The sequence below is a fragment of the Cherax quadricarinatus genome, chromosome 42, assembly GCF_038502225.1.
Source record: "Cherax quadricarinatus isolate ZL_2023a chromosome 42, ASM3850222v1, whole genome shotgun sequence".
NCBI lineage: Eukaryota > Metazoa > Arthropoda > Malacostraca > Decapoda > Parastacidae > Cherax > Cherax quadricarinatus.
The window spans coordinates 22,970,724-22,998,377 of record NC_091333.1 but is presented as its reverse complement, the minus strand read 5'-3'; the positions used below and the strand labels follow the sequence as shown (position 1 = coordinate 22,998,377).

At 40.5% G+C, this 27,654-nt stretch overlaps 1 protein-coding gene across 21 annotated transcripts in view; it reads right to left on the bottom strand.

Moving 5' to 3' along the window:
* The window catches only part of LOC128695680 (synaptotagmin binding cytoplasmic RNA interacting protein), a 1,077,764-nt gene that overhangs the window by 464,530 nt on the left and 585,580 nt on the right, over positions 1-27,654 (bottom strand). For all 21 annotated transcript variants that reach the window (XM_070093417.1, XM_070093416.1, XM_070093430.1 and 18 more), the window contains one exon: positions 19,676-19,825. In XM_070093417.1, the coding sequence (XP_069949518.1) occupies positions 19,676-19,825 (150 nt within the window). The remainder of the gene's footprint in view (positions 1-19,675; positions 19,826-27,654) is intronic.

The window sequence follows — 27,654 nt, the reverse complement described above, 5'->3', positions numbered from 1 at the left end:
GGGATAGGGGAGGGGAGATTGGGGGGTAATTAGGTTCGGTCTGAGGAAGAAGACCGATAGGTCTAATTCCTCAGACCAAGAGCCTCTTCACCACGCCAAGGAGCCCCCCTTGAAGAGGAGTTGTCCACGTAGCTATCACGTGATCGAGGGGGGGTGTCCTCACCTCGTGTGAAGTATTCAGTCTGCTGGAGACTCGCTTGGTGGTTGGACAGATTGTCTGTCTCATTATTCTTGTTAGTTCTGTAGAACTTTGTTCACAGAACATTGTATAGACTTTGTGATTTTCGACGTTGTACTGAGGTTGTGTGTCACTTAGACACTCTGAACATCTCAGGTCCTTAGCTATAGCTTCTGACCTAATTTTGTACTGGTTCCTGTGTATTGTCACAGTCACAGTTTTACCTATGCTGAACAAAGATTCAGTATTATGGGAGTTTTGTAACTTTTGTGGAGGATCTGCAGATGGTCCCTACTTAGTGTCGTTATATTATCTCCTTGTTCCTGATTCTGTGTCGCAGTCGCTTGATATTGCATTGCTATTGGGCTTAGCATTCTTTGTTGTTCAAGCAGACTGTTCGGGTTGCCTGTCGGTCAAGAAGTTAGTTTATTTGAGGACTTTGTCAGTCACTTGTTTAAGTCTTATTCGAGTCTTGAGACATAGCTAACTACTTAAGAGCACTTACACGCATACACACACTTACTTGTACATATTTGTAATATCTTATTAAATGTTAATGTACCTGACGGTACTTAAGAATTATAAATGTGATATGTGCTTTCAGCACAATAATATTGAACTCGAGAGATTGATTTTATTTTGATTGATGTGATTTAATTTACTTTGATAATATACCTCTAGACAACTTATAGACTTAATAAATTTATTAAATTTTAATTTCTCTAGTTAGTAGCCTACCAGTTGTAATCCTAAAGCACTATTGAACCATACTGAATTTAATGGATAATTGGACAAGGATACTGACTACTTGTTACGAAAACCCAGTAACAGGCTGGATGCTAGAAGGGCAGTCCTTTCTAGTATTCACTGGAGATCTCAAAGCTTTTAGAATCGCGTTTTTTGTAACAAATGGGGGCCCGTCCGGGATCCTCTTGATCCAAGGTGTTGGAGAAACCGTCTGGGATCCTCTTGATCCAAGGTGTTGGAGAAACCGTCCGGGATGCTCTTGATCCAAGGTGTTGGAGAAATTGTCCAGTTTGACATACTAGTGAATCTATGATCAAACACTTTGAGTACTTTCCTAATCTGAAGACTTTGAGTTTAGTCTTGTACAACATACCAGGTGGATGTATGTACCTGACTGAGTCTCTTGATCCAAGGAGATGGAAATACTGTTTATGAGTTCTAGCTCTAAGACAACCAACACTAAAATTCCTATTAGGATTATAGTTTCCCATAATCACTCTCTCGTAGTACAATTATTTTCGTGATGTATGCCAAAGTGAAACAGTTAATTGATACTCTGACTTTGTCTGAGTTAAGTACATTAAAACTTCAGACGTGTTGGCGAGTAGCCAAATATCTCGGTGTGACGTATAACAGGAATTACACCGCAGAAACTGTCAGAGCATTAATTAAAGATATATTGTTTCCTGCTCATACAGAGATGTCTGATTATGATTCAGATTCAGAAAGCCTAGTGTCACAATTAGGAAGTATGGCTCTATTTGAAGTTGAAGAGAAAGCAACTAGAGCAGAAGTGAGCCTAGTGTCTGAGCCTAGTGTAGCTCAGTTCTCGCTCACACCTTCCCGCCTCACTGACACTATAGTACAGAGTATAGCTGGTAGTATGACACAGCCTAATACCAGTACAGTGAATGATACTCCTGTATCTACGTATCCTAGACCAGATCTAGACACTCTAGAGACGGCTGGACCAAGTGTCCGACCTAAGGACCGTCCAGACCACGTTAATTTCCCTACTCCTCCATTACCTACTGGTCCTATCTCTCAGGAACAGTTTGAGAGGTTGGAACGCCTCATTATGTTGCAGACTGCACAAATTGAGGCACAGAGGAGATTGAACGAAGAAGAGTTCCAAAGAGAAAATGTTCGTCTGGGAAGACAACAGACTGAATGATCACAGGACACATTCAATGTGCAGAAAGCTGCATCCATGGTTCCTAAGTTTTTTGAAAGTGACTTAGACACCTATTTTGATGTGTTTGAGAACCAGGCACGTGCTATGAACTGGCCACGTAAGCACTGGGCAACATTGCTTCATACTGCTTTGACGGGAAGAGCTCAAACTTGTACGGCTGCTTTACCATTTGCTAAGAACACTAGTTATGACGCTGTCAAACAAACTATTCTAGAGACGTATAACTTGTTACCTGTAAGTTATCAAAGAGCATTTCGTACGTTACAACGACGACAAGATCAAACTTGTGTAGAGTTTGCTCGTGAGAAAAAAGTTGCATTTGAGAGGTGGACTAGAGCTGCCAAGTGTAACAACTACGGCAGCCTTGTTCAGTTGTTACTACACGAAGAGTTTAACAACTGTATGCCTGCTGACATACAAGAATATCTGATCGATCATACTACCTCAGATATTCTGGAAACTGCAGCATTAGCAGACAATTATGAGATTTCTCACAAACTTGTACGTACTAAAACACAAAGAAACAAGGTAACTAAAAATTGTCCTAGAAGTTGGCAACCTAAATCAGCTGCTCATTGCCGTCCTGATGTACCTGCTACTGTAACTTCTCGTATTTTTACCAGGAAAACTCACAATCCTGAATCTGTCTCTGTGGCTAGACAGAAATCTGGTATCGAGAAGAAATTAAATGTACCTATTGTAACAGGAAAGGACATACTAGAGAGTATTGCTATAAGTTAGAAAGAGATACGAGAAACAGTCGTGCGGCTGGCGCCCCCACACAAGTCGTATCCTCTTCCGAGCAACAAAGGCACCAAAATCCTAGTAATACCTCTGATCCTACTGTTTTAGATAATGTTACTCAGGATAGATGACTAGCGTCAGAAAGTGTATCTGACGAAAAGATTCGTTCAGCGATGAGTCCTTACTTTTCAAGAGGTAGAATAGGATTTGACGAATCACATCTAACTGAGATAGTTGCTTTCAGAGACACTGGCAGTTATCTCACGTTATTAAGAGAAGATGTACTGCCCATAACTGATGATACCTATTGCAAGATAGATGTATTGTTAGAAGCCTATGGAGGGGCTGTTATAAAAGTGCCTCTGCACAAAGTTTATATTGAAACAAGCTATTACACTGGTTATATTTCAGTGGGTATATCCAGTGGTGTATTTCCCATCAGGTCAGTGGACTTGTTGATAGGGAACGATATCCTTCATGCTGGTATATGTAAGGAACCACTTGTGATTGATAATAACACTGATGATAATTATGCCATTGAAGCTTGTAGAGAGAAACCTATTTTATTTCTTCTCAGCGCAATTACTAGAGCTATGTCAAAGATACAACCATCCTTGTCTCCTGTTGAGTTAGTTGATGACAATGATTTGGGGTTGAATATGTTGTTTAGTGACGCTCTGCGCCCAGGATCATTAACACTGACTCCCCCTGGTCATCAACCTAGTCAGGACACAACTGACGTTAAATTTCTAACTCATGATGATTTAATCAAGGATCAGTTTGTTGATCAGTCACTGGAAAGACTGAGAGATATAGCAGTTACTGAGAGTGAAGCAAAGGATCTCGATAATTGTTACTATTATAGTAACGGTGTACTGATGGAGAAAAATACATGTAAGTTGTCAGCTGATAGTGTTTCTACCACAGTCAAGAATCTAGTTGTGTTACCAGTTACATTTCGTGAACAAGCCATTGATTTTGCTCACAATAGTCCCATAGGAGGACATTTGGGTGTCAAGAAGACACTCGGTAAACTGGCAAAACATTTTACTTGGCCAAAGATGAAGGAAACAGTAGCTGATCATGTGCGACGTTGCCACGTGTGTCAAGTGACAGGCAAGCCAGCACACACACCTCCACCTACACCTCTGACTATGAGCTTACTAGTAGCAAAGTTCAGTTCACCTGGACTAGAGATTGTTCAGACTCGTTTAAAAGGTTGAAGCGTTTGCTATCCTCTGCTCCTGTGTTGAAAAGTCCTAATTTCAATCTTCCCTTCTTTTTACATATAGATGCGAGTGGCTATGCAGTGGGTGCTGTGCTGCTCCAACAGTCAACATCCACTGATATTCTCCATCCTATATGTTACTATTCATCTAAGCTTAAACGACACCAGAAAAATTATGCCACTATTGAGAAAGAGGCTCTAGCTCTTGTGGTGTCCTTAGAACATTTTGACGTGTATTTGGGCACTTCCCCATTTAAAATTAACGTTTTTTCTGACCACAATCCACTCACTTATATAAATACTATGAAAAGTAAAAATGCTAGGATCATGAGGTGGGCCCTCAGAATCCAACCTTATTCTATTAGTATAAAACACATAAGTGGTCATTGTAATGTAATTGCCGACGCTCTGTCTCGTCCTTAATAATTATCAATTACATTAAATTAACGTAATTTTATGCCCAAATACCTTTTGTTACTTGCTATGTCAAATTCAGTAAAGTAACTTAATCCCTCCAGCCCATATTAACTATATATACTCATGTCATGTCTAATTATTATATTTATATATTCGCAGTAATGTTGTGTGAGGAGGAAACAAGCTGAGTGTTGAGTGAGTAGTGTGGTGCGGGTGATGTACTGCGTGACGCAACACTGTCCTGTCGCAGACCCCCCCCCCTCACTACACACCTTAAGCTGTTTCATACTCAGATGTTCATACTGCCTCGCATTCCACAACCACTACTTAAGAGTGGAATGCAGTCTCCTCTACTATGATCGAGCCTCAACGTGCCCTCCTTGTCAGCGCTATCCAGTCTCTACACTGATGTACATAACCACGAGTATGAAGAGATACGATACTGTGTACTGCCCTAGTACCTAGGGGCATGTCCTAGTGACGGACGCTGTGAAATTGTAGAGGTGCTTGGCACAAGAGAGACTCTGATTAATGTTTAATTTTTATATTGATAATATTGATATGAGTAATCAGAAATAATGAGAAAAACAACATGCAACTCCTAGTGCGACCCTCTGTCGTGTTGGGGGGGTGTTGCAACCCCTGAATGGGTTACAATGATTATTATGTATATATAATGTATATTACCTTTTCATATAATTTTATATTGCTTATATTTGCGATAATAGGTAAATCGTAAATGTATGACTTTATATTATTATTTGACTGTTATATTGTTATTTAGCTTATGTTGTTAGGATGTATATAAAATGTGCTCAGTTAGGCTTGATTGTCAAACGACTGTAATTATCGCTTGTCGCTCGTTATACTGCCGGCTTCGGAGCTGCAGTTGTCCACGTAGCTATCACGTGATCGAGGGGGGGGTGTCCTCACCTCGTGTGAAGTATTCAGTCTGCTGGAGACTCGCTTGGTGGTTGGACAGATTGTCTGTCTCATTATTCTTGTTAGTTCTGTAGAACTTTGTTCACAGAACATTGTATAGACTTTGTGATTTTCGACGTTGTACTGAGGTTGTGTGTCACTTAGACACTCTGAACATCTCAGGTCCTTAGCTATAGCTTCTGACCTAATTTTGTACTGGTTCCTGTGTATTGTCACAGTCACAGTTTTACCTATGCTGAACAAAGATTCAGTATTATGGGAGTTTTGTAACTTTTGTGGAGGATCTGCAGATGGTCCCTACTTAGTGTCGTTATATTATCTCCTTGTTCCTGATTCTGTGTCGCAGTCGCTTGATATTGCATTGCTATTGGGCTTAGCATTCTTTGTTGTTCAAGCAGACTGTTCGGGTTGCCAGTCGGTCAAGAAGTTAGTTTATTTGAGGACTTTGTCAGTCACTTGTTTAAGTCTTATTCGAGTCTTGAGACATAGCTAACTACTTAAGAGCACTTACACGCATACACACACTTACTTGTACATATTTGTAATATCTTATTAAATGTTAATGTACCTGACGGTACTTAAGAATTATAAATGTGATATGTGCTTTCAGCACAATAATATTGAACTCGAGAGATTGATTTTATTTTGATTGATGTGATTTAATTTACTTTGATAATATACCTCTAGACAACTTATAGACTTAATAAATTTATTAAATTTTAATTTCTCTAGTTAGTAGCCTACCAGTTGTAATCCTAAAGCACTATTGAACCATACTGAATTTAATGGATAATTGGACAAGGATACTGACTACTTGTTACGAAAACCCAGTAACAGGCTGGATGCTAGAAGGGCAGTCCTTTCTAGTATTCACTGGAGATCTCTAAGCTTTTAGAATCGCGTTTTTTGTAACAAAGGAAAATAGAAGCAACAAGTAAGATGAGGCAGTTAGGGTAAGACATAAACTATTGGAGGATAGATAGGCTAGTGAGAGTAAAGGCAACAGGGTTGCAGATGTATGGGGTAGGTTTAACCCTTTCAGGGTCCAAGGCCCAAATCTGGAGTCAAACAAACAAAAAAAAAAAAAAACAATGAAATACAAAAATGTTTCATGGTGCTTGTGCGAATACTACTTATTGAATGAGAGTCGATGAGAGACTTGAGTACATGATGCTTTGTTTTCATCAAGCTTTGTCCTGATGGGCCGATTTGTTTAGGTTGAATATTAACCCATAAACGGTCCAAACGTATATATACGTTATCTGCCGTAGTGCCCCAACTTTTTTGAGAAAAAAAAAAAGTTTGTTTTTAACCCCTTTGGGGTCCAAGGCCCAAATCTGAAGTGGTGCCCCAGTGTCCAAGAATTTAAAAAAAAAAAACAATTTTTTCTTATGAAATGGAAGAGAATCTTTTTGTGAAGGTAATAAAACAAAAAGTACAAAATTTGGTGGAAAATTGACGAAATTATGCTCTCGCGAATTTTGATGTGTCAGCGACATTTACGAATTGGCGATTTTGCCGACTTTGACTCCCATTTTAGGCCAATTACATTATTCCAATCAACCAAATTCTTAAGCTATTTCACTAGTATTACTTCTATTCTATCGATTGAGCACAAGAAATAGCCAAGTCAACTGTTTCAACTACAAAATAAAGTGATCGGAAATTGTTAATTTGGCCAATTTAACACAAAGTTCAAAATATTCCAATTTCAAAATAGGGTCCAGAATAAAAAATGTAGGCATTCCTGGCACTAAACTAACGTTTCCTCTGTTCATTAGTTATGTTTTGAGGCTTTACAAATAAATTCCATTTTGATTTTTTATTCACATAATGAATTTTTATTCACACCAAAAAATAGAAGATTTACTGTTATGCAATACTGTAATAATTGTATAAATATCATCACCATATTTGTGAATGTATATTAGACCCACCAGCTGATGTGTATTAGACGTGTGAGGTCGTTTGTTTACTCTTGAATATCGGCAAAAATTTAACATTTCCACTACTTTGAGCTCAGTTTCAAGCCATTTCCAGTGCTAAAATCAATCAAAATCATCTCTATTTCTGTAATATGTCTTCCATTCTATCAAATGAGACCAAGAAATCGCAAATACAACTATAAAAAACATACGAAAAAACACTGCAAAGTTGCTGTTTTAATTGAAAAATCATGATTTCATTTTTTCTCTCTCATTATACACAGTGTGCTGCAGGATCTGTTTTATGTGGTGCACACATACCACATAGATGTATTCTCTCATATCTAGGCCCAAATGTACCACTCACAGTTTATCAGAGTGAGCTGAGCTCATGGCGTAGATCTACGGTTTGGACCCTGAACATAAAGCCGTAGATCTACGGGACGGACCCTGAAAGGGTTAAGAATGCAGTGTTTAAGTGTTCAGCAGAAGTTTGTGGTTACAGGAAAGTGGGTGTGGGAGGGAAGAAGAGTGATTGGTGAAATGATGATGTAGAGAGAGTAGTAAGGGAGAAAAAGTTAGCATATGAGAGGCTTTTACAAAGCAGAAGTGATGCAAGGAAGAGTATATGGAGAGAGTGAGAGCAAGAAAGAGACCAAGAGAGAGAGCAAGAGAGAGCAAGAGAGAGCAAGAGAGAGCAAGAGAGAGCAAGAGAGAGAGAGAGAGAGAGCAAGAGAGAGCAAGAGAGAGAGAGAGAGAGAGAGAGAGAGAGAGAGAGAGAGAGAGAGAGAGAGAGAGAGAGAGAGAGAGAGAGAGCAAGAGCATGAGAGTGAAAGCAAGAGAGCCCTTGTCAAACCCTGTGTAAAGAAGAGAGAGAGAGAGAGAGAGAGAGAGAATATCCTTGGTGTGAAATTTGACTCCAAACTAACCATGAAGAACCATATTGTAAATCTTGCAAACAAGGCAGCCCGGAAGCTTACAGCACTTCGCCGTATCTCGCATCTACTTGGCAGTAGGAGTTGCAAGATTCTGTACGAGGCACAAGTACGCTCACACCTTGAGTATGCTCCACTTTCTTGGTTTGCCTGCCCCCCCTCTCATCTGCGACTGCTTGACAGAGTAGAGAACAGAGCAAGACGTCTCATTTCTCGCCTGGACCCATCCTGGATAGATCTGTCATTTCAGCAGAGCCTTCAACATAGGAGGGATGTGGGTGGCCTTACTGTTATGTACAAGGCCAATATTGTCAAAGTACTACACTTGGATCCACTTCGAGGACAGCGTGAAGCAAGCTTTTATGCCACAAGACGGGCAGAAAGCAGCAACTTCACTCTGGCTGTACCATTCTCCAGAACATCACTCCATCTGAGATCATATATACACCCAGGATGACTCGAGTATGGAACACATTCGTACAGCATAATGATGTAAACAAGATAAAGCCAGTTGATCAAATGAAAATGCTGGCCCACAGATGGCTCCAATTTCATCCTGTTCCCTACTTGTACAACTCATAACAATAAAAATGCTTTCAAATGAGCTGATGTAGGTAACAGCTCTTAGCTTGCCAATAAAGTTAGGAATCCTAACCTGTAAATAGCTTGTCAATAAAGCTAGGGAGCCTTAACCTTGTCAAACCCTGTGTAACAAAAGAGAGAGAGAGAGAGAGAGAGAGAGAGAGAGAGAGAGAGAGAGAGAGAGAGAGAGAGAGAGAGAGAGAGAGAGAGAGAGAGAGAGAGAGAGGGAGAGAGAGAGAGAGAAAGGGAAAGTGAGAGAGCAAGGGAAAGTGAGAGAGCAAGGGAAAGTGAGAGAGCAAGGGAAAGTGAGAGAGCAAGGGAAAGTGAGAGAGCAAGGGAAAGTGAGAGAGCAAGGGAAAGTGAGAGAGCAAGGGAAAGTGAGAGAGCAAGGGAAAGTGAGAGAGCAAGGGAAAGTGAGAGAGCAAGGGAAAGTGAGAGAGCAAGGGAGAGTGAGAGAGCAAGGGAGAGTGAGAGAGCAAGGGAGAGTGAGAGAGCAAGGGAGAGTGAGAGAGCAAGGGAGAGGAGAGGATGAGAGAGCAAGGGAGAGGAGAGGATGAGAGAGCAAGGGAGAGGGAGAAAGAGTGAGAGAGCAAGGGAGAGGGAGAAAGAGCAAGGGAGCAAGGGAGAGGGAGAAAGAGCAAGGTAGCAAGAGAGAGAACAAGAGAGAGCAAGAAAGAGAGAGAGAGCAAGAAAGAGAGAGAGAGCAAGAGATAGAGAGCAAGAAAGAGAAGAAGAGAGAGCAAAAGTGAGAGAGAGCAAGAGAGTGAGAGAGAGAGCAAGTGTGTGTAGCAAGTGTGAGAGAAAGAACATGAGTGTATGTAGCAAGTGTGAGAGAGAACAAGAGTGTATTGAGAGAGAACAAGAGAGAGCAAGGGAGAGAGAGCAAGAGAGAGAGAGAGCAAGATAGAGAGCAAGATAGAGAGCAAGATAGAGAGCAAGATAGAGAGCAAGATAGAGCAAGAGAGAGCAAGAGAGAGCAAGAGAGAGAGCGAGAGCAAGAAAGAGCAAGTGAGAGCAAGAGAGAGAGAGCAAGAGTGAGAGAGAGCAAGAGAGAGAGAACAAGTGTGAGAGAAAGAACAAGAGTGTATGTAGCAAGTGTGAGAGAGAACAAGAGTGTATGAGAGAGAGAGAGTGAGAGTGAGAGTGAGAGAGAGAGCAAGTGTGAGTGAGAGAGCAAGAGTGAGAGAGAGAGAGAGAGAGAGAGAGAGAGAGAGAGAGAGAGAGAGAGAGAGAGAGAGAGAGAGAGAGAGAGAGAGAGAGAGAGAGAGCGAGAGAGAGAGAGAGCAAGAGAGAGAGAGAGAGAGAGAGAGAGAGAGAGAGAGAGAGAGAGAGAGAGAGAGAGAGAGAGAGAGAGAGAGAGAGAGAGAGAGAGAGAGCAAGAGAGAGCAAGATTGAGAGAGAGAGAGAGAGAGAGAGAGAGAGAGAGAGAGAGAGAGAATGAATCACCTTCTTGTGAGTGCACTCTACACACTGTGAGTGTGTGATCACCTACTTGTGACTGCACCATACACACTGAAAGGATGTGTGTGTAATCACCTACTTGTGATTTCAGGGATCAATTCTCAGATTCTGGCCCTGCCCCTTTAACTTGCCACTTGCCAAATTCCCTTCCCCATAGCCTTGTGGGTCCTACTGTACCTACTATTAAAGTTATGTATGGAACCTGCCTCCAACACTTCATGAAGATCATTCTACTTCCTGACTACTCTGCCATTAGTAACTACTTGTCTCCACTCACCCTACCTAACATTCTCATACAAACCTACTATATGCTCAAGGCCCTAATACTCACAACCTCCTTTACCCACTTCCTGCAACTAGTGCTGCTATGACCCCTACTCCTCCTACCTTTCACCCCAGTTTTATACCTCCTCTTTATTTATCCAATCCCTATCCATCTCTTCTACATGCCCAGACCACCTCAACAACCCCTCTTCAGCCCTCTGAATTACATTTGGTAATAACACACCGCCTTTTAATTTCTATGCTCCAAATTCTCTGCATAATATTCGTACCACGCATTGCCCTCGACCATGACTTCTCCACTGCCTTTCACCTCCTATGCCTCACGCCCACATAAAAGTTTTCATTACTACAATCTTTTACATTTTAGGTTCCATTGATAAACTTTCTCTCTACAGATGCCTCAATACATCTATCTTTTATCCCCTTCATCTATTCTATGGTTCCCCTCATCTTTCACAGACCTATCAGCTGTCGTGTCCACTCCCAAATATCTAAATTCACACATGCACATCCTTGTTCAGTTATCTGAAAGTGAACTTGTCAGCAGGTAGGTCTATGTAAGATGGGGTGAACCACTGAACTGACAAGGGGATGAAGTCATCAAAGCATCTGTGATGATGATGAATGTTATCCTTTAAGACAAAGGGAGGAATGTATAAGAGTATAGTGATACCAACACTCTTATATGGGTGTGAAGCATGGGTTTTAAATGTTGCAGTCCATATGAAGCTGGAGGCAGTGAGATGTTTGGAGGCAATGTGTGGTGTAACTATTATGGTGTCTGAGGGCAATGTGTGGTGTGAATATTATGGGGTCTGAAGGCAATAAGTGGTGTGAATATTATGGGGTCTGAGGGCAATGCATGGTATGAATATTATGCAGAGAATTCATAATTTGGAGATAAAGAAGTGTGGGGTTACCTAAAATATTATTCAGAGAACTGAATAGGGGATGTTGAGTTTTTTTTTTTTTTGACATACAGAGAAGCTGGAGAGAAAACAAGGATGCCTATAAAGGTGTATAAAACTGGGGTAGAGCGAAGGAGTGCTAGGGATCATCCTAGGAGCTTTGACAATCTGTAAGTGTGCAAGAGAGATAGGAATGGAGGGAAGTGTTTTTTTATGATTTGACATGCTGTTCGAGTATAAGCAAGGTAACATTTATGAAAGGATTCAGAGAAACTGGTTGACTGGATCTGAGTTCTGGAAGTGGAAAGAAGACTGCCTGATGTTACAGTTTAGAGGGTTATCTGAACTGTGATGTTAGCAGGCTTCTGGTATGATGCTCAATGACTGAATGATGGTGAGAAAGTCTCTTCTTTTGAGGTCACCCTACCTTAGTGGGAGACAGTCTGCACATTAAAAAAATCCACTTCATATATGTAAAAAGAAGAGTTTCAGAAATAATGTTGTTCCCTATACAATAAGTATGAACACAATACAATACAATTTTTATTTACTTGCAAGTTTACATTGAGATTCTGTAATTACAATAATGAGTTGCAGTGCAAACAGAGCCACTATCATGCCACGGCATTACGGGCAGACTAAATTAATGACTTACAGACTACTTAATACTAGAGATATTGATCACAGTTTGTTTCTATTTAAAGCAGACAGTAAGTTAACTTAAGTTACAATCTGGGGATATTACATTGGGACAATTTGAAGGTATTTTGTAGGGTGTGAGTATCAATAGTAATTTTTTTTTTTTTAACAAGTCGGCCGTCTCCCACCGAGGCAGGGTGAACCAAAAAGAAAGACAATCCCCAAAAAGAAAATACTTTCATCATCATTCAACACTTCCACCTCACTCACACATAATCACTGTTTTTGCAGAGGTGCTCAGAACACAACAGTTTAGAAGCATATACGTATAAAGATACACAACATATCCCTCTAAACTGCTAATATCCCAAAACTCCTCCTTTAGAGTGCGGGCATTGTACTTCCCATTTCCAGGACTCAAGTCTGGCTATATAAAAATAACTAGTTTCCCTGAATCCCTTCACTAAATATTACCCTGCTCACACTCCAACAGATCGTCACGTTCCAAATACCATTCGTCTCCATTCACTCCTATCGAACACGTTCATGCACGCCTGGATTTATGAAAGATGAGGTTAATCATAGAATTGATGAGGGAAAAAAGGTGAGTGGTGCGTTGAGGTATATGTGGAGAAAAAAAACGTTATCTATGGAGACAAAGAAGGGAATGTATGAAAGTATAGTAGTACCAACACTCTTATATGGGTGTGAAGCTTAAGTTGTGAATGCAGCAGTGAGGAGGAAGTTGGAGGCAGTGGAGATGTCCTGACTAAGGGCAATGTGTGGTGAAAATATTATGCAGAAAATTCGGAGTGTGGAAATTAGGAGAAGGTGTGGAGTTAATAAAAGTATTAGTCAGAGGGCTGAAGAGGGGTTGTTGAGGTGGTTTGGTCATTTAGAAAGAATGGATCAAAATAGAATGACATTTAGAGCGTATAAATCTGTAGGGGAAGGAAGGCTGGGTAGGGGTCGTCCTAGAAAAGGTTGGAGGGGGTAAATGTAGACAGCCTGTACTGTCTGCACAGACAGCCCATGCTGTCTGCCAGCTTAGTTCATATTTCGCGTCACTCAAGTGTTGCCCTCTGTAGCCAGGCCTCTTGGTAGGCACGCCAGCCTGTCTGCCCATGCCTCGCTCTCACTCACACAGCGGCCTAGCAGCAAGACGCAAGTACTCCCAGCTCACTCTCGTGGGATGGCCCTTCCCAGGCCATGGGCACATCACAAGCCTGTGTACCCACCACGACATAACAATAAACTAAGAAGTCTCCGAAGACACGTATCATTTGAACCCCGCTACCAAACAATCAAACCCATTAAACATTGGTAGCAGCGGTGGTCACAGCAGTTGTTTGCCCGGAGAGAGGAAGGAGAGGTATGAAGTCATCTTCATTTCATCACCCTATACAAGAAGCATCCGTCTCTCAACAAGTTATCCTGATGTCGTGTCTGCACGTTTGAGCATCCAGACACAGGTACAAGCAGGATCCAGCCGAAATTCTCCGAGAATTGTAAGTGACCCCACGCTACAGCGTCCCACGCTGTTTCTCAAGTCACGTGTTCAGCGTCACTTGTATGTTGCTGCTGTTGTTGTTCAGCTCAGCAAAGCTGTTTCAGCAAGCCAGAGGTGAGTTTTGTGGCGATTTCTGCATCCAGTGTGAGTTCTCCACGTGTTTGTGGGAGGAGGAAGAGGCCGCTCCTTGCCTCGCCCTGCTGTACTCTCACACCTCACCAGCCTACCATACACCACTCACCACTACTCACCCCCCTATGCTGTGTTTTCTGCTGTTTTCCATGTGAATTCATTGCCAGAGCTGTGTATCCGAGTGCCCGAGGCCACTCGAAGCTACATGGATCAGCATGCCACGTAGATCACGATGCCACGTGGATCCCGATGCCACGTGGGTGTGGGCGATGTCACATGGATCTACCAGCCACGTGAGTTACCAGATGTCCCAGGCCACATGCTGTGGTCTGCTGCCCGCATCACATTGACGTCACCGACGATGCTGCCCGACTTCATGACGTCACGATGTCTGCCTGGCGTCACCTCGAGATGTCTGTTGACGTCACAGTGCTGCTGACATCATGCCTGACATCACATGATGTCACCATCGAGTGTTCAGTAATTATTAAAATATTGTCGAGAAGACTAAGAGAAGATATATGTCGTGTGTTAATTCCTCTCAGTCAGTGTTCTCACATTTTAGTACAGTGGACCCCCGCATAACGATGGCATCACATAGCGATTATTTCGCATACCGCTTACTTTAATTGCAAAAATTTTGCCTCACATACCGCTTAAAAACCCGCTTACCGATTTTCGTCCGAGACGCGTCCAATGTGCGGCCTGAGCCACGCTCACATGTTCCGCCGGTGGCATTGTTTACCAGCCAGCCTCCGCGGTAACATCCAAGCATACAATCAGAATATTTCGTATTATTACAGTGTTTTCGGTGCTTTTTCTGGAAAATAAGTGACCATGGGCCCCAAGAAAGCTTCTAGTGCCAACCCTACAGCAATAAGGGTGAGAATTACAATAGAGATGAAGAAAAAGATCATTGATAAGTATGAAAGTGGAGTGCATGTCTCCGAGCTGGCCAGGTTGTATAATAAACCCCAATCAACCATCGCTACTATTGGTGGTACAGCTGCTGCTGCTGCTGCTGCTGCACTGTCAGCTGCTGCTGCTGCTGCTGCTGCTGCACTGTCAGCTGCTGCTGCTGCTGCTGTAGCACCGTTGTTGGTGTGGCTTATTGAGAATACCAAGAAACAATTAACCCCAGAGGATTTGCCACCCAGGATAACCCAAAAAAGTCAGTGTCATCGAAGACTGTCTAACTTATTTCCATTGGGGTCCTTAATCTTGTCTCCCAGGATGCAACCCACACAAGTCGACTAACACCCAGGTGAACAGGGAAAAATGCCTGGAACTAGTGCTCATATTGGTGAATTTAAAGCCAGCAAAGGTTGGTTTGAGAGATTTAAGAATCGTAGTGGCATACACAGTGTGATAAGGCCTGTTCTGGAAGAAAATGCCAAACAGGACCTACAGTACTCAGGAGGAAAAGGCACTCCCAGGACACAGTGTCTCATCAGTCATTGCTGCATCTTCAATAAAGGTAAGTGTCATTTATTCTTCATTTAGTAGACTAGTACATGCACAATATATACTGTGCATGTACTACTCTACTATTGTGCATGCATCCTTCTCTTTGTGTGTGGGAAAATGTATATTTCATGTGGTAAAATTTTTTTTTTCATACTTTTGGGTGTCTTGCACGGATTAATTTGATTTCCATTATTTCTTATGGGGAAAATTCATTCACATAGCGATTATTTCGCATAACAATTACCCCTCTTGCACGGATTAAAATCGTTAACCGGGGGTCCACTGTATATGTCTTAGTGTCAGTTTTATGCACAGAAAAGCATCATTTGCTAGTTTAAGCCATGTTGTACTGCATGTACCATGGGTGTGTTTAAAGTTTCTGTGTGTCCAGTGAGGTCTGAGCCAGACCTGAGTAGCACCACTGTGCTAAGTCACCCGTGTGACCAGTACGTTTGACAGCTGATGTCAAGTCAGTCCCCGAGTGACCGAGCCCTCTTGTACAGAAAGCTTTTATGCTCGTCGCTCGTGATGTTCTGCAGAATCGTACCTGCTACGATTCCCATCGAGATTTGTTTACTTCACCTCCAGACCGTCAGAGTGCAGTTATATGTAGAGAAACAAGTCTGGGGACGCTTAAACTAACCTCTGCTATAACTCCAACTGCCGAGAGAATGATACTCGCCAAGCTGCAGTTAGCCACTGTCGGCAGGCGCTGTGTCAGTATCGTGTTGTCACAAGCTTCAGTGAGCAGCTTGCACAAAGAAGATGTCACTTTGACTGTTAGCTCGATCATTGCAGTCTGGTGTATGATGTTACGACTCCCAGATGTTTCGCCCAGTCGTCTCTGCCACGACTCGCTCCACGCTCGCCGGCAGTGACAGCCCAGCGACAGTACCAGTCGAGAAGTGTCCCCCTGAGTCGCTTGCCAGAAGTCCTGCCCAGTTGCCGAGTTTTGTCGACGCCTCGAGTTCACTCGAGGGCACCAGCATGTCGTGCCCCAGGTTGAGTGAAACCTGCAGCAACTCCTACGATGACTGCTTCACCGTTCCAGAGTAGACCGTACCCTGTTACGTCACAGCTCAGCAGGAAGGCAGTGATGCCCATCGACGCTCACTGCCTATGACCACGATGCTTAGCACACCCCACATGTTTTTTTCTTCCCTGCCTGTAGGAAGTTTTTTTTCCATGTCCATATGTATATATATGTTTTTATTTTGTGTTTTGTGCCCTGTTCCTACGAGAGAGAGACCGAGTTCCTTTTACCACCAGCATTGTCGCGTCGGGACGATGCGCAGTAGGTGGCCGAGCGTATGTAGACAGCCTGTACTGTCTGCACAGACAGCCCATGCTGTCTGCCAGCTTAGTTCATATTTCGCGCCACTCAAGTGTTGCCCTCTGTAGCCAGGCCTCTCGGTAGGCACGCCAGCCTGTCTGCCCATGCCTCGCTCTCACTCACACAGCGGCCTAGCAGCAAGACACAAGTACTAGTAGCTCTCTCTCGTGGGATGGCCCTTCCCAGGCCATGGGCACAACACAAGCCTGTGTACCCACCACGACTTAACAATAAACAAAAAAGCCTCCGAAGAAGACACGTATCATTTACACCCCACTTTCAGCTCTACCAAACAATCTCATTATATAAAGGAGGTTTTGCTGGCGAGGGGCTTGGACTTCAAGCAAGCGTGCGTGAGCATGTTAGATAGGAGTGAATGGAGACGAATGGTATTTGGGACCTGACGATTTGCTGGAGTGTGAGCAGGGTAATATTTAGTGAAGGGATTCAGGGAAACCGGTTATTTTTATATAGCCGGACTTGATTCCTGGAAATGGGAAGTACAATGCCCGCACTCTAAAGGAGGGGTTTTGGGATATTTGCAGTTTAGAGAGATATGTTGTGTATCTTTATACATATATGCTTCTAAGCTGTTGTGTTCTGAGCACCTCTGCAAAAACAGTGATTATGTGTGAGTGAGGTGAAAGTGTTGAATGATGATGAAAGTATTTTCTTTTTGGGGATTTTCTTTCTTTTTTGGGTCACCCTGCCTCGGTGGGAGATGGCCGACTTGTTAAAAAAAAAAAATTGAGTGTTGGTGAAAGTAGTTTACAGTATGAGAATGCTACAATATGGTGAAAGGCAGTACAGTAGGGCCCCACTTATATGGCAGGTTAGGGTTCAGGCTATTGCCGGAAAGCAGAACGCTATTTTTTTCCATTTATAAATGCATATAAATGCCAGACAACAAGTTTACACTAAATTATATTAAGTTAGTAATAAAACTAGATATTAAAAACACACAAAGTAAAATACATTCACAGTACATTCATTACTTATCTAAAGTATTGGTAATCTTAATGTAGGGAGAGAGGGGAGTAGTACTTGTTTGTAGGAAGTCAGGTGTAGGTAATCCTGGCTCCAAGTCTCATACTTAATATACGATATTTAAAACAGCCCAGAGTTAAAATACACACACAGTACACTCACTATTTACCTTAAAATATGTGTAGTCTTAATGTAGGAAGAGAGGCGAGTAGTATTTATTTGTAGGAAGTCAGTGTAGGTAGCCAGTAGGTGTAGCCCACCTGGGCTACACCTACCGGCTACCTACACTGTGGCCCAGAGCCATATTATTAGCATCGACATACCTTGTTCACTGAATTTAATCGTTTCTAACAAATACCTTTAGATGCCATCATAAACGAAAGGAGAAGTAATGAATAATTCATGCCGAAAATTGTAAACAAAAGTGGAGTGGGGGAGAGGCTGGACCAAATGCAGATTCATACACGTTTTCTTTAATGGCTGAGCAGAGAAAACGTAATGTTATCCCTCCGCCCAGCTACCACACAGGTTCACAAGTATTATTATCAGAGCACATATAAAATATGCAATAAATGCCAGACAACAAGTTTACACTAACTTATATTAAATTAGCAACAGAAATAGGAAAAAAAAAAAGAAAAAAAAAGAGGTCAGATACACACAGAGTACACTTATAACTTACCTTAAAATATTAATATTAATGTGTGAGAGGTAAGTGGTAGGGTGTTTATTGAATAAAATCAGAATGGCACACTATCATCCTCTAACTTGGCACTTAAAGCAAGAGGCTTACGACTCCTCTTTTTATCACAGCTAAGCTTAGACGCCATCGTCAATGAGAGCCAACTAGTTAACGAAAGAGTAAACGAGAGAGAGAACAAGATAGAGTTCAGACAATGTAAGAGCACAAACTGAACAGGTAGTGGGCGATCACTTTGTCAGGCGAAATAAACGCGTATTAATGTGTCTGCTTTTAGTTCATTCACATACGTTTGTAAGAGTTTGTAAAACTTTTACCTCACAATATTTTTTTTATCATAATAATAATTACCTCACAATACAAATACTCTTACATTGTATACAAGTTGTACAAGTTAGGTCAGAATAAACAAACAGCAACACTCCCATTCTCATGTAACACACCATTTTTAGAGTGATGATGATATTATGACTAGAGAAAACGTAATTCTTCCGACACTACCTACACAGCCGCTTTGTAAACAAATCTCATATTTACGTCAATTTTTATTCTGTGAGTGTATTTATCATGTTTATATGCTATGTAACGTGTTTCTTATATAATTTTGAGGAAAATATCATAGGTAGATTAATGAAAATGTCTATATTAATGTAAAATAAGACATTTAGTATGCCCAAGAGTGATGATTATTACATACTATTGGCATCATGAGTAGACAGACTCTTAGTAATTTTAATGTGTACCTGCCCACCAGCCCAGTGTGTAAAGTATATTTAGGTACAGGTACACGTAAGTATAATTATCAGAGTACATATAAAATACGCAATAACTATAACACACTTGAAATTTTGGAAAGTTTCCAGACATAATAGATGTGGTCACGGAGAATGCAAACAAACCGGGTGGGGCGCGCCGTATTTGAAAGACCATTTGCCGTATAGCAAATTTTGGTCATAGTTTGACATCGCCATATTAGCAGAGCGCCTAAGGCGAAACGCCGTAAAGCAGGGCCCTACTGTACAGTTTTGTGCAGGTTGATCATAATCCATGAGAGTAACAATAAAATATCTAGAATTGCAAGATCTTGATGCTTGAAGCAATAAAAAAAATTTTATGATGTCATTAAATGCTGCTCAAAAAATGGGGAATTACTATAAACAACTGTGCACAGAAGAACCTTGACACATGCCATCAATTCACTCCTGATGAGCTGGGCTATGGTTCCTATGATGAACTGCAAGCTGCAAGCACAATCAGCCTGGCAGTCAATTCAGTGTGTGATTAGAAACAGAACATGGTAAATAACTGCAAAACAATGAAGGTAGTTATTGGTAAGGTTAGCAACATACTTCACTCTTACCTTAACTGCTTCATCTCTCTCCTCAAAGTGGACAAAAGCATAATCTTTTATCTTTTTAACTCGTTCAACTTTCCCAAATTCATCAAACTTTTCCTTCAACATTTCTTCTGTAGTCATCTGGGTGAGGTTTCTTACATATAAAACTTTAACCTGAAAAAATAAAGTGACATATACTAACAATAATTATTTAATCTTTAGTTTTAAAACTTAAAATGTGACATGTCATGAATGATCAACAATCATAAAAATATGTGACCACATGTCAAGAATGATCAACAGTCATACTCTCAGTAGTAGTAACCAGTTACCAGTCTCAGTAGTAGTAACCAGTTACCAGTAACCTGTCCGTTGAGTCAACGGACAGGTTACTGGTAACTGGTTACTACTACTGAGACTGGTAACTGGTTACTACCGAGCTCTCAGTAGTAGTAACCAGTTACCAGTCTCAGTAGTAGTAACCAGTTACCAGTAACCTGTCCGTTGACTCAACGACCAACCGTCTTGAGTCACGGTCTTCATATTGTGCTGAGCTGAGACTATTTCAAAACACCCACTACGGGGTACTGGCCAGACGGCTAGTCAGTATTACGAGTGTGAGCAGTGAGATAGGTAACGGCTGCGGGCTCTCTCCACATAACAGCAATTATACGTAAAACAGCCTACGTGAGTATTTCTACCCTAATCCATGTATCGAACTCCCACATGATAATACAAATGTGATCACAGGTCAAGAACAATCAACAATCACAAAAATGTGACTACAGGCCATGAATGATCAACAGTCATACAAATGTGACCACAGGCCATGAATGATCATCATAAGAATGTGACCACAGGCCATGAATGATCATAAAAATGTGACAACAGGCCATGAATGATCAACAATCATAAGAATGTGACCACAGGCCATGAATGATCATCATAAGAATGTGACCACAGGCCATGAATGATCATCATAAGAATGTGACTACAGGCCATGAATGATCATCATAAGAATGTGACTACAGACCATGAATGATCATCATAAGAATGTGACTACAGACCATGAATGATCATAAGAATGTGACTACAGACCATGAATGATCATAAGAATGTGACTACAGGCCATGAATGATCATCATAAGAATGTGACTACAGACCATGAATGATCATCATAAGAATGTGACTACAGACCATGAATGATCATAAGAATGTGACCACAGGCCATGAATGATCATCATAAGAATGTGACTACAGGCCATGAATGATCATAAGAATGTGACTACAGACCATGAATGATCATCATAAGAATGTGACTACAGGCCATGAATGATCATAAGAATGTGACTACAGACCATGAATGATCATCATAAGAATGTGACTACAGACCATGAATGATCATAAGAATGTGACCACAGGCCATGAATGATCATCATAAGAATGTGACTACAGACCATGAATGATCATAAGAATGTGACTACAGACCATGAATGATCATAAGAATGTGACTACAGGCCATGAATGATCATAAGAATGTGACTACAGACCATGAATGATCATAAGAATGTGACTACAGGCCATGAATGATCATAAGAATGTGACTACAGGCCATGAATGATCATAAGAATGTGACTACAGGCCATGAATGATCATAAGAATGTGACTACAGGCCATGAATGATCATAAGAATGTGACTACAGGCCATGAATGATCATAAGAATGTGACTACAGGCCATGAATGATCATAAGAATGTGACTACAGACCATGAATAATAAACAGTCAGCAGAAAAGATGAAATTCTCAATATAAACCATCAAAACCTACTTGGTTTTTTGGAAATAAAATACATTAATAAAACTGACTCAAAAGTGACTGAATTAATGATAGTGAAAGTGTTTCCTTCTTTGGGTCACCTTCTCTTGGCAGGAGATGATAATTATAATAAAAAAAAAATTATTTGTGAGAATGAAAATTAAAAATCACAGACATGAACAACTAAATAATAAGAAAGGAAAGTATGCAGTAATACAACAGCCTTTCAAACCAACTGGACAAAAATACTACTGCAAAATTAGTAACGCTCAACTTAATTCAACTTGTAGCAACATAACAACATAATTTAAAAGAAGGTGCAAAAGAGAGAAACAAGTGTGAGCACCAATATACAAAATATGCCCTCTCAAGGACTTTGAGACTGAACTAATCCAGAAATGAATATACAATACAAAGATATGGAGAATAAAAGAACTGTATTACAAACACTGAAGATGTGACACCACATGCTTAGCTCTGCTCCTCTCCCGAAAAATAGGTAATCACAAAGACGGTATCAAATATATATATGGACATTCTTGTAAGTAGTAGGTTGGTAGACAGCAACCACCCAGGGAGGTACTACCGTCCTGCCAAGTAAGTGTAAAACGAAAGCCTGTAATTGTTTTACATGATGGTAGGACTGTTGGTGTCTTTTGTCTGTCTCATAAATATGCAAGATTACACATACGTCTTGCTACTTCTACTTACACTTGGGTTACACTACACATACATGTACACATTTATTTATACACACTCATCCGAGTTTTCTTTGATTTTATCTTAATAGATCTTGTTCTTAGTACTTTTCCTTTTATATCCATGGGGAAGTGGAATAAGAATCTTTCCTCCGTAAGCCATGCATGTTGTAAAAGTCAACTAAAATGCCGGGAACAATGGGCTAGTAACCCCTTTTCCTGTAATGATTACTAAAAAGAATAAGAAGAAGAAAATTGTCAAAATGGGGTGTTTGAATGTGTATGGATGTTGTGTGAATGATAAGAAAAAGATGATTGTGGATGTTATGAATGAGAAGAAGCTGGATGCCCTGGCTTTAAGTGAAACAAAACTCATGGGGTTGGGAAAGTTTCAGTCGAAAGAAATAAATGGGAGTAGGTCAGGGGTTTCAAATAGAGTTAGAGCTAAAGAAGGAGTAGCAATAATGTTGAAGGATAAGTTATGGCAGGAAAGAGAGAGTATAAATGTATTAATTCAAGGATTATGTGGAATAAAATAAAGGATGGATGTGAAAAGTGGGTTATAGTAAGCATATATGCACCTGGAGAAGAGGGAAGTGTAGAGGAGAGAGATTTTGGGAAATGTTGAGTAAATGTGTGGGGAGTTGTGAACCAAGTGTGAAGAGTACTTGTGGTTGGAGATATCTGTGCGAAAGTGGGTAAAAATATTGTGGAGGGAGTAGTACATAAATTTGGGGTCCCAGGGGTAAATGAAAATGGGGAGCTTTTAATTGACTTATGTGCAGAAAGAGGTTTGGTAATAAATAATACATATTTTATGAAAAAGAGGATAAATAAATATACAAAGTACGATATAGCACATAATGAAAGAAGTTTGTTAGATTATGTATTGGTGGATAAAAGGTTGATGGGCAGGCTCCAGGATGTACATGTTTATAGAAGGGCAACTGATATATAGGATCATTATTTAGTTGTAGCTACAGTTAGAGTAAGAGGTAGAGGGGACAAGAGGAAAATGGCAACAAGAAGTAAGAGAGAGGTGAAAGTATATAAACTAAGGGAGGAGAAGTTCGGGAGAGACATAAGCTACCTATTGGCAGAAAGTAGCAAGATGGGCTAGTCCAAGTATGACTAGTGGGGGGGTTGAAGAGGGTTGGAATAGTTTTAAAAGTGCAGTACATATTAGAATGTTGGGCAGAAGTTTGTGGCTATAGGAGGGTGGGTGCAAGAGGAAAGAGGAATGATTGGTGGAATGATGAAGTAAAGGGTGTGATAAAAGAGAAAAAGGTAGCTTATGAGAGGTTTTTACAAAGCAGAAGTGTTATAAGAAGAGCAGAGCATATGGAGAGTAAAAGAAAGGTGATAAGAGTGGTGAGAGAGTGCAAAACGAGAGCAGGTGAAATAGTGGGAGAGGCACTGTCAAGAAATTTTAATGAAAATAAGAAAAAAAAAATGGGAGTGAGTTAAACAAGTCAAGAAAGCCTAGGGAATGAATGGATTTGTCAGTTAAAAACAGAGTAGGGGAGTTAGAAGATGGGGAGATGGAGGTATTGGGTAGATGATGGGAATATTTTGAGGAACTTTTAAATGTGGACAAAGAAAGGGAAGCGGTAACTTCATGCATTGGCTAGGGAGGTATACTATCTTCTAGGAGTGTGGAAGAGAAGGATGCGAGTGTGGGGGAAGTACGTGAGGCATTATGTAGAATGAACGTGGGTGAAACAGCTGGAACTGAGGGGATCATGACAGAAATGTTAAAAGCAGGGGGAAATATAGTGTTAGAGTGGTTGGTATTTTTGTTTAACCCTTTCAGGGTCGGCAGGCCCTCAAAAAAAAAAAAAAAAAAAAAAAAAAAAAAAAAAAAAAAAAAAAAAAAAAAAACATGAAAAGATAGAGAATCTTTTCCTGATCATAATGACACCAAAAGTATGAAATTTGATGGAAAACATACAGAATTATGCTCTCTCAAAATTAGAAGTCTCAAAGATGTTTACTCATCGGCAATTTCGCTAATGAGCCCTATTTTCAGCCAATTCCAATGTACCAGTCGACAACAATCATAACTATTTCGCTAGAACTCAATCTTTTTTATCGAATGAGTACAAGAAATCAACCATTTACCGATTTCAACTATCCAATAAAGTGGTCAGAAATTGGAAATTTTGCCAATTTCACACAAATTTCAAAGGATGCCAATTTCCAAATAGGGTCCAGAATAAACAAGACAGACATTCCTGGCACTAAAATAAAAAAATTTCTGTTTGTTAGTCATGTCCCGAGTTCCTCTTACATTTCTTTTGCTTTCCACTTTGAATTTCTATTCTCACAAAAATATAGAAGATTTATGGTTATGCAGGCTACTGCATTAGTGTAGAAATGGTGTAAATAATATCAGCGCACTTGTGAAACAATATTAGACTCACCAGTTGAAGCGTATTGGATGCGTGGCATGATTTGTTTACTTTTCAACTTAGGCAAAAATTGAACATTTCTGCTAATTTGAGCTCAATTTCAAGGTACTTTTCATTGTGAAACTAATCAAAATTATTTCAATTTTTGTAACATAACTTCCATTCTACAAAATGAGACCAGGAAGACTACAATACAACCATACTAGAATACTGCAAAGTTGCTGTTTTAAAGCAAAAACATGGTCAAGGTTTTTTTCCCCTCATTATGCACTGTGTGCTGCAAGATTTTTTTCATACTGTGCACACTGACCACATATACCCATTCTTTCATATGTAGTCCTACCAGCTTCCTCTTGCAAGATTTGAAGGCACTAAAATTTATGCGTACTGGTATGGCACCAACCCTGGTGTGCAAGCCGTACTAGTACAGCACCAACCCTGAAAGGGTTAATAAATGCATGAAAGAGGGGAAGCTACCTAGAGATTGGCAGAGAGCTTGTCTAGTTCCTTGATATAAAAGGAAGGGGGACAAAAGAGATTCTGAAAATTATAGAGGAATAAGTTTACTGAGTATACCAGGAAAAGTGCATGGTAGGGTTATTATTGAAAGAATTAGAGGTAAGACAGAATGTAGAATTGCGGATGAGCAAGGAGGTTTTAGAGTGGGTAGGGGATGTATAGATCAAGTGTTTACATTGAAGCATATATGTGAAGAGTATTTAGATAAAGGCAGGAAGTTTTTATTGCATTTAAGGATTTATAAAAGGCATATGATAGAGTGGATAGGAGAGCAATGTGGCAGATGTTTCAATTATATATATGGAATAGGTGGCAAGTTACTAAATGCTGTAAAGAGTTTTTATGAGGATAGAGAGGCTCATGTTAGGGTGTGTAGAAGAGAGGGAGACTACTTCCCAGTAAAAGTAGGTCTTAGACAGGGATGTATAATGTCACCATGGTTGTTTAATATATTTACAGATGGGGTTGTAAAAGAAGTAAATGCTAGGGTGTTCGGGAGAGGGGTGGGATTAAATTATGTGGAATTAAATACAAAATGGGTAGTAACACAGCTACTTTTTGCTGATGATACTGTGCTTATGGGAGATTCTAAAGAAAAACTGTGAAGGTTAGTGGACGACTTTGAGTGTGTGTAAAGGTAGAAAGTTGAAAGTGAACACAGAAAAGACTAAGATGATGATGGTATCAAATGATTTAGATAAAGAAAAATTGGACATCAAATTGGGGAGGAAGAGTATGGAAGAAGTGAATGTTTTCAGATATTTGGGAGTTGACGTGTCAGCGGATGGATTTATGAAGGATGAGGTTAATCATAGAATTAATGAAGCATTGAGGTAAATGTGGAGGCAAAAAATGTTATCTATCGAGGCAAACAAGGGAATGTATGAAAGTATAGTAGTACCAACACTCTTATATGGGTGTGAAGCTTGGGTTGTAAATGCTGCAGCGAGGAGGCGGTTGGAGGCAGAGGAGATGTCCTGTCTAAGGGCAATGTGTGGTGTAAATATTATGCAGAAAATTCGAAGTGAGGAAATTAGGTGGTGTGGAGTTAATAAAAGTATTAGCCAGAGGGCTGAAGAGAGTTTGTTGAGGTGGTTTGGTCATTCAGAGAGAATGGATCAAAGTAGAATGACACGGAGAGTGTATAAATCTGTAGGGGAAGGAAGGCGAGGTAGGGGCTCTCCTCGAAAACGTTGGGGGGAGGGGGTAAAGGAGGTGTTGTGGGCGAGGGGTTTGGTCTTCCAGCAAGCGTGCGTGAGCATGTTAGATAGGAGTGAATGGAGACGAATGGTATTTGGGACCTGACGAGCTATTCGAGTGTGAGCAGGGTAATATTTAGTGAAGGGATTCAAGGAAACCGATTATTTTATATAACCGGACTTGAGTCCTGGAAATGGGAACTACAATGCCTGCACTTTAACCCTTTGACTGTCACAACCCCCAATCCTGAGGTGTCTCCTGGTGTCGCAAAATTTAAAAAAAAAAAAAAAAAAAAAAAATTCTTATGAAATGATAGAGAATCTTTTCCCGATTGTAATGACACCAAAAAAACGAAATTTGATGGAAAACTGACGGAATTACGCTCTCGCGAAGTTAGCGACCTCGGCGCTGTTTATAAATCGGCGATTTCGCTCACTTTGAGCCCTATTTTCGGCTAATTCCATTGTTCCAGTCGCCCAAGCTTATAGCTATTTCATTAGCACTCCATTCTTTCTATCGACTGAGTACAAGAAACTGCCCATTTACCAATTTCAACTACCTGATAATGTGGTCAGAAATTTGCAATTTGGCCAATTTCACGAAAATTAAAAAATATGACAATTTCAAAATAAGGTCCAGAATGAACAATGCAGACATTCCTGGCTCTAAAATAACATTTTCTTTGTTCATCAGTCATGTCTCCAGGCCCCTCTGATATTACTCTTGCTTTCTATTTTGAATTTTTATTCAAACAAAAAATAGAAGATTTACTATTATGCAGACTACTGCAATACTGTAATAATTGTATAAATAACATCAACCCATTCATGACTGCATATTAGAATGGTTAGTTGGACATTTATTGGACAATGGCATCATTTGTTTACTATTGAACATTGGCAAAAATCAAACATTTCCCCTACTTTAAGCTCCATTTCTAGGTTCTTTTTATAGTAAAATCAAACAAAATCACCTCTATTTCTATAATATGTTTTCCATTCTATCAAATGAGACCAAGAAAACGAGAATACAACCATAAATACTATACGAAAATAGACCACAAAGTTGGCATTTTAATTAAAAAAAAAACGGTCGGAGTTTTTTTTCCCCATTATGCACTGCGTGCTCCAGGATTTTTTTATATGGTGCACACTGACCACACAGACCCATTCTCTCATATGTGGGCCTACCAGCTTTCTCCTGCTTGATCTGAAGCCGCTAGAATTTATGAGTATATATACGTCAAACACGGTACCTCGTAAGACATATATATACGGCCGCGACAGTCAAAGGGTTAAAGGAGGGGTTTGGGATATTGGCAGTTTGGAGGGATATGTATAAGCTTCTAAATTGTTGTAT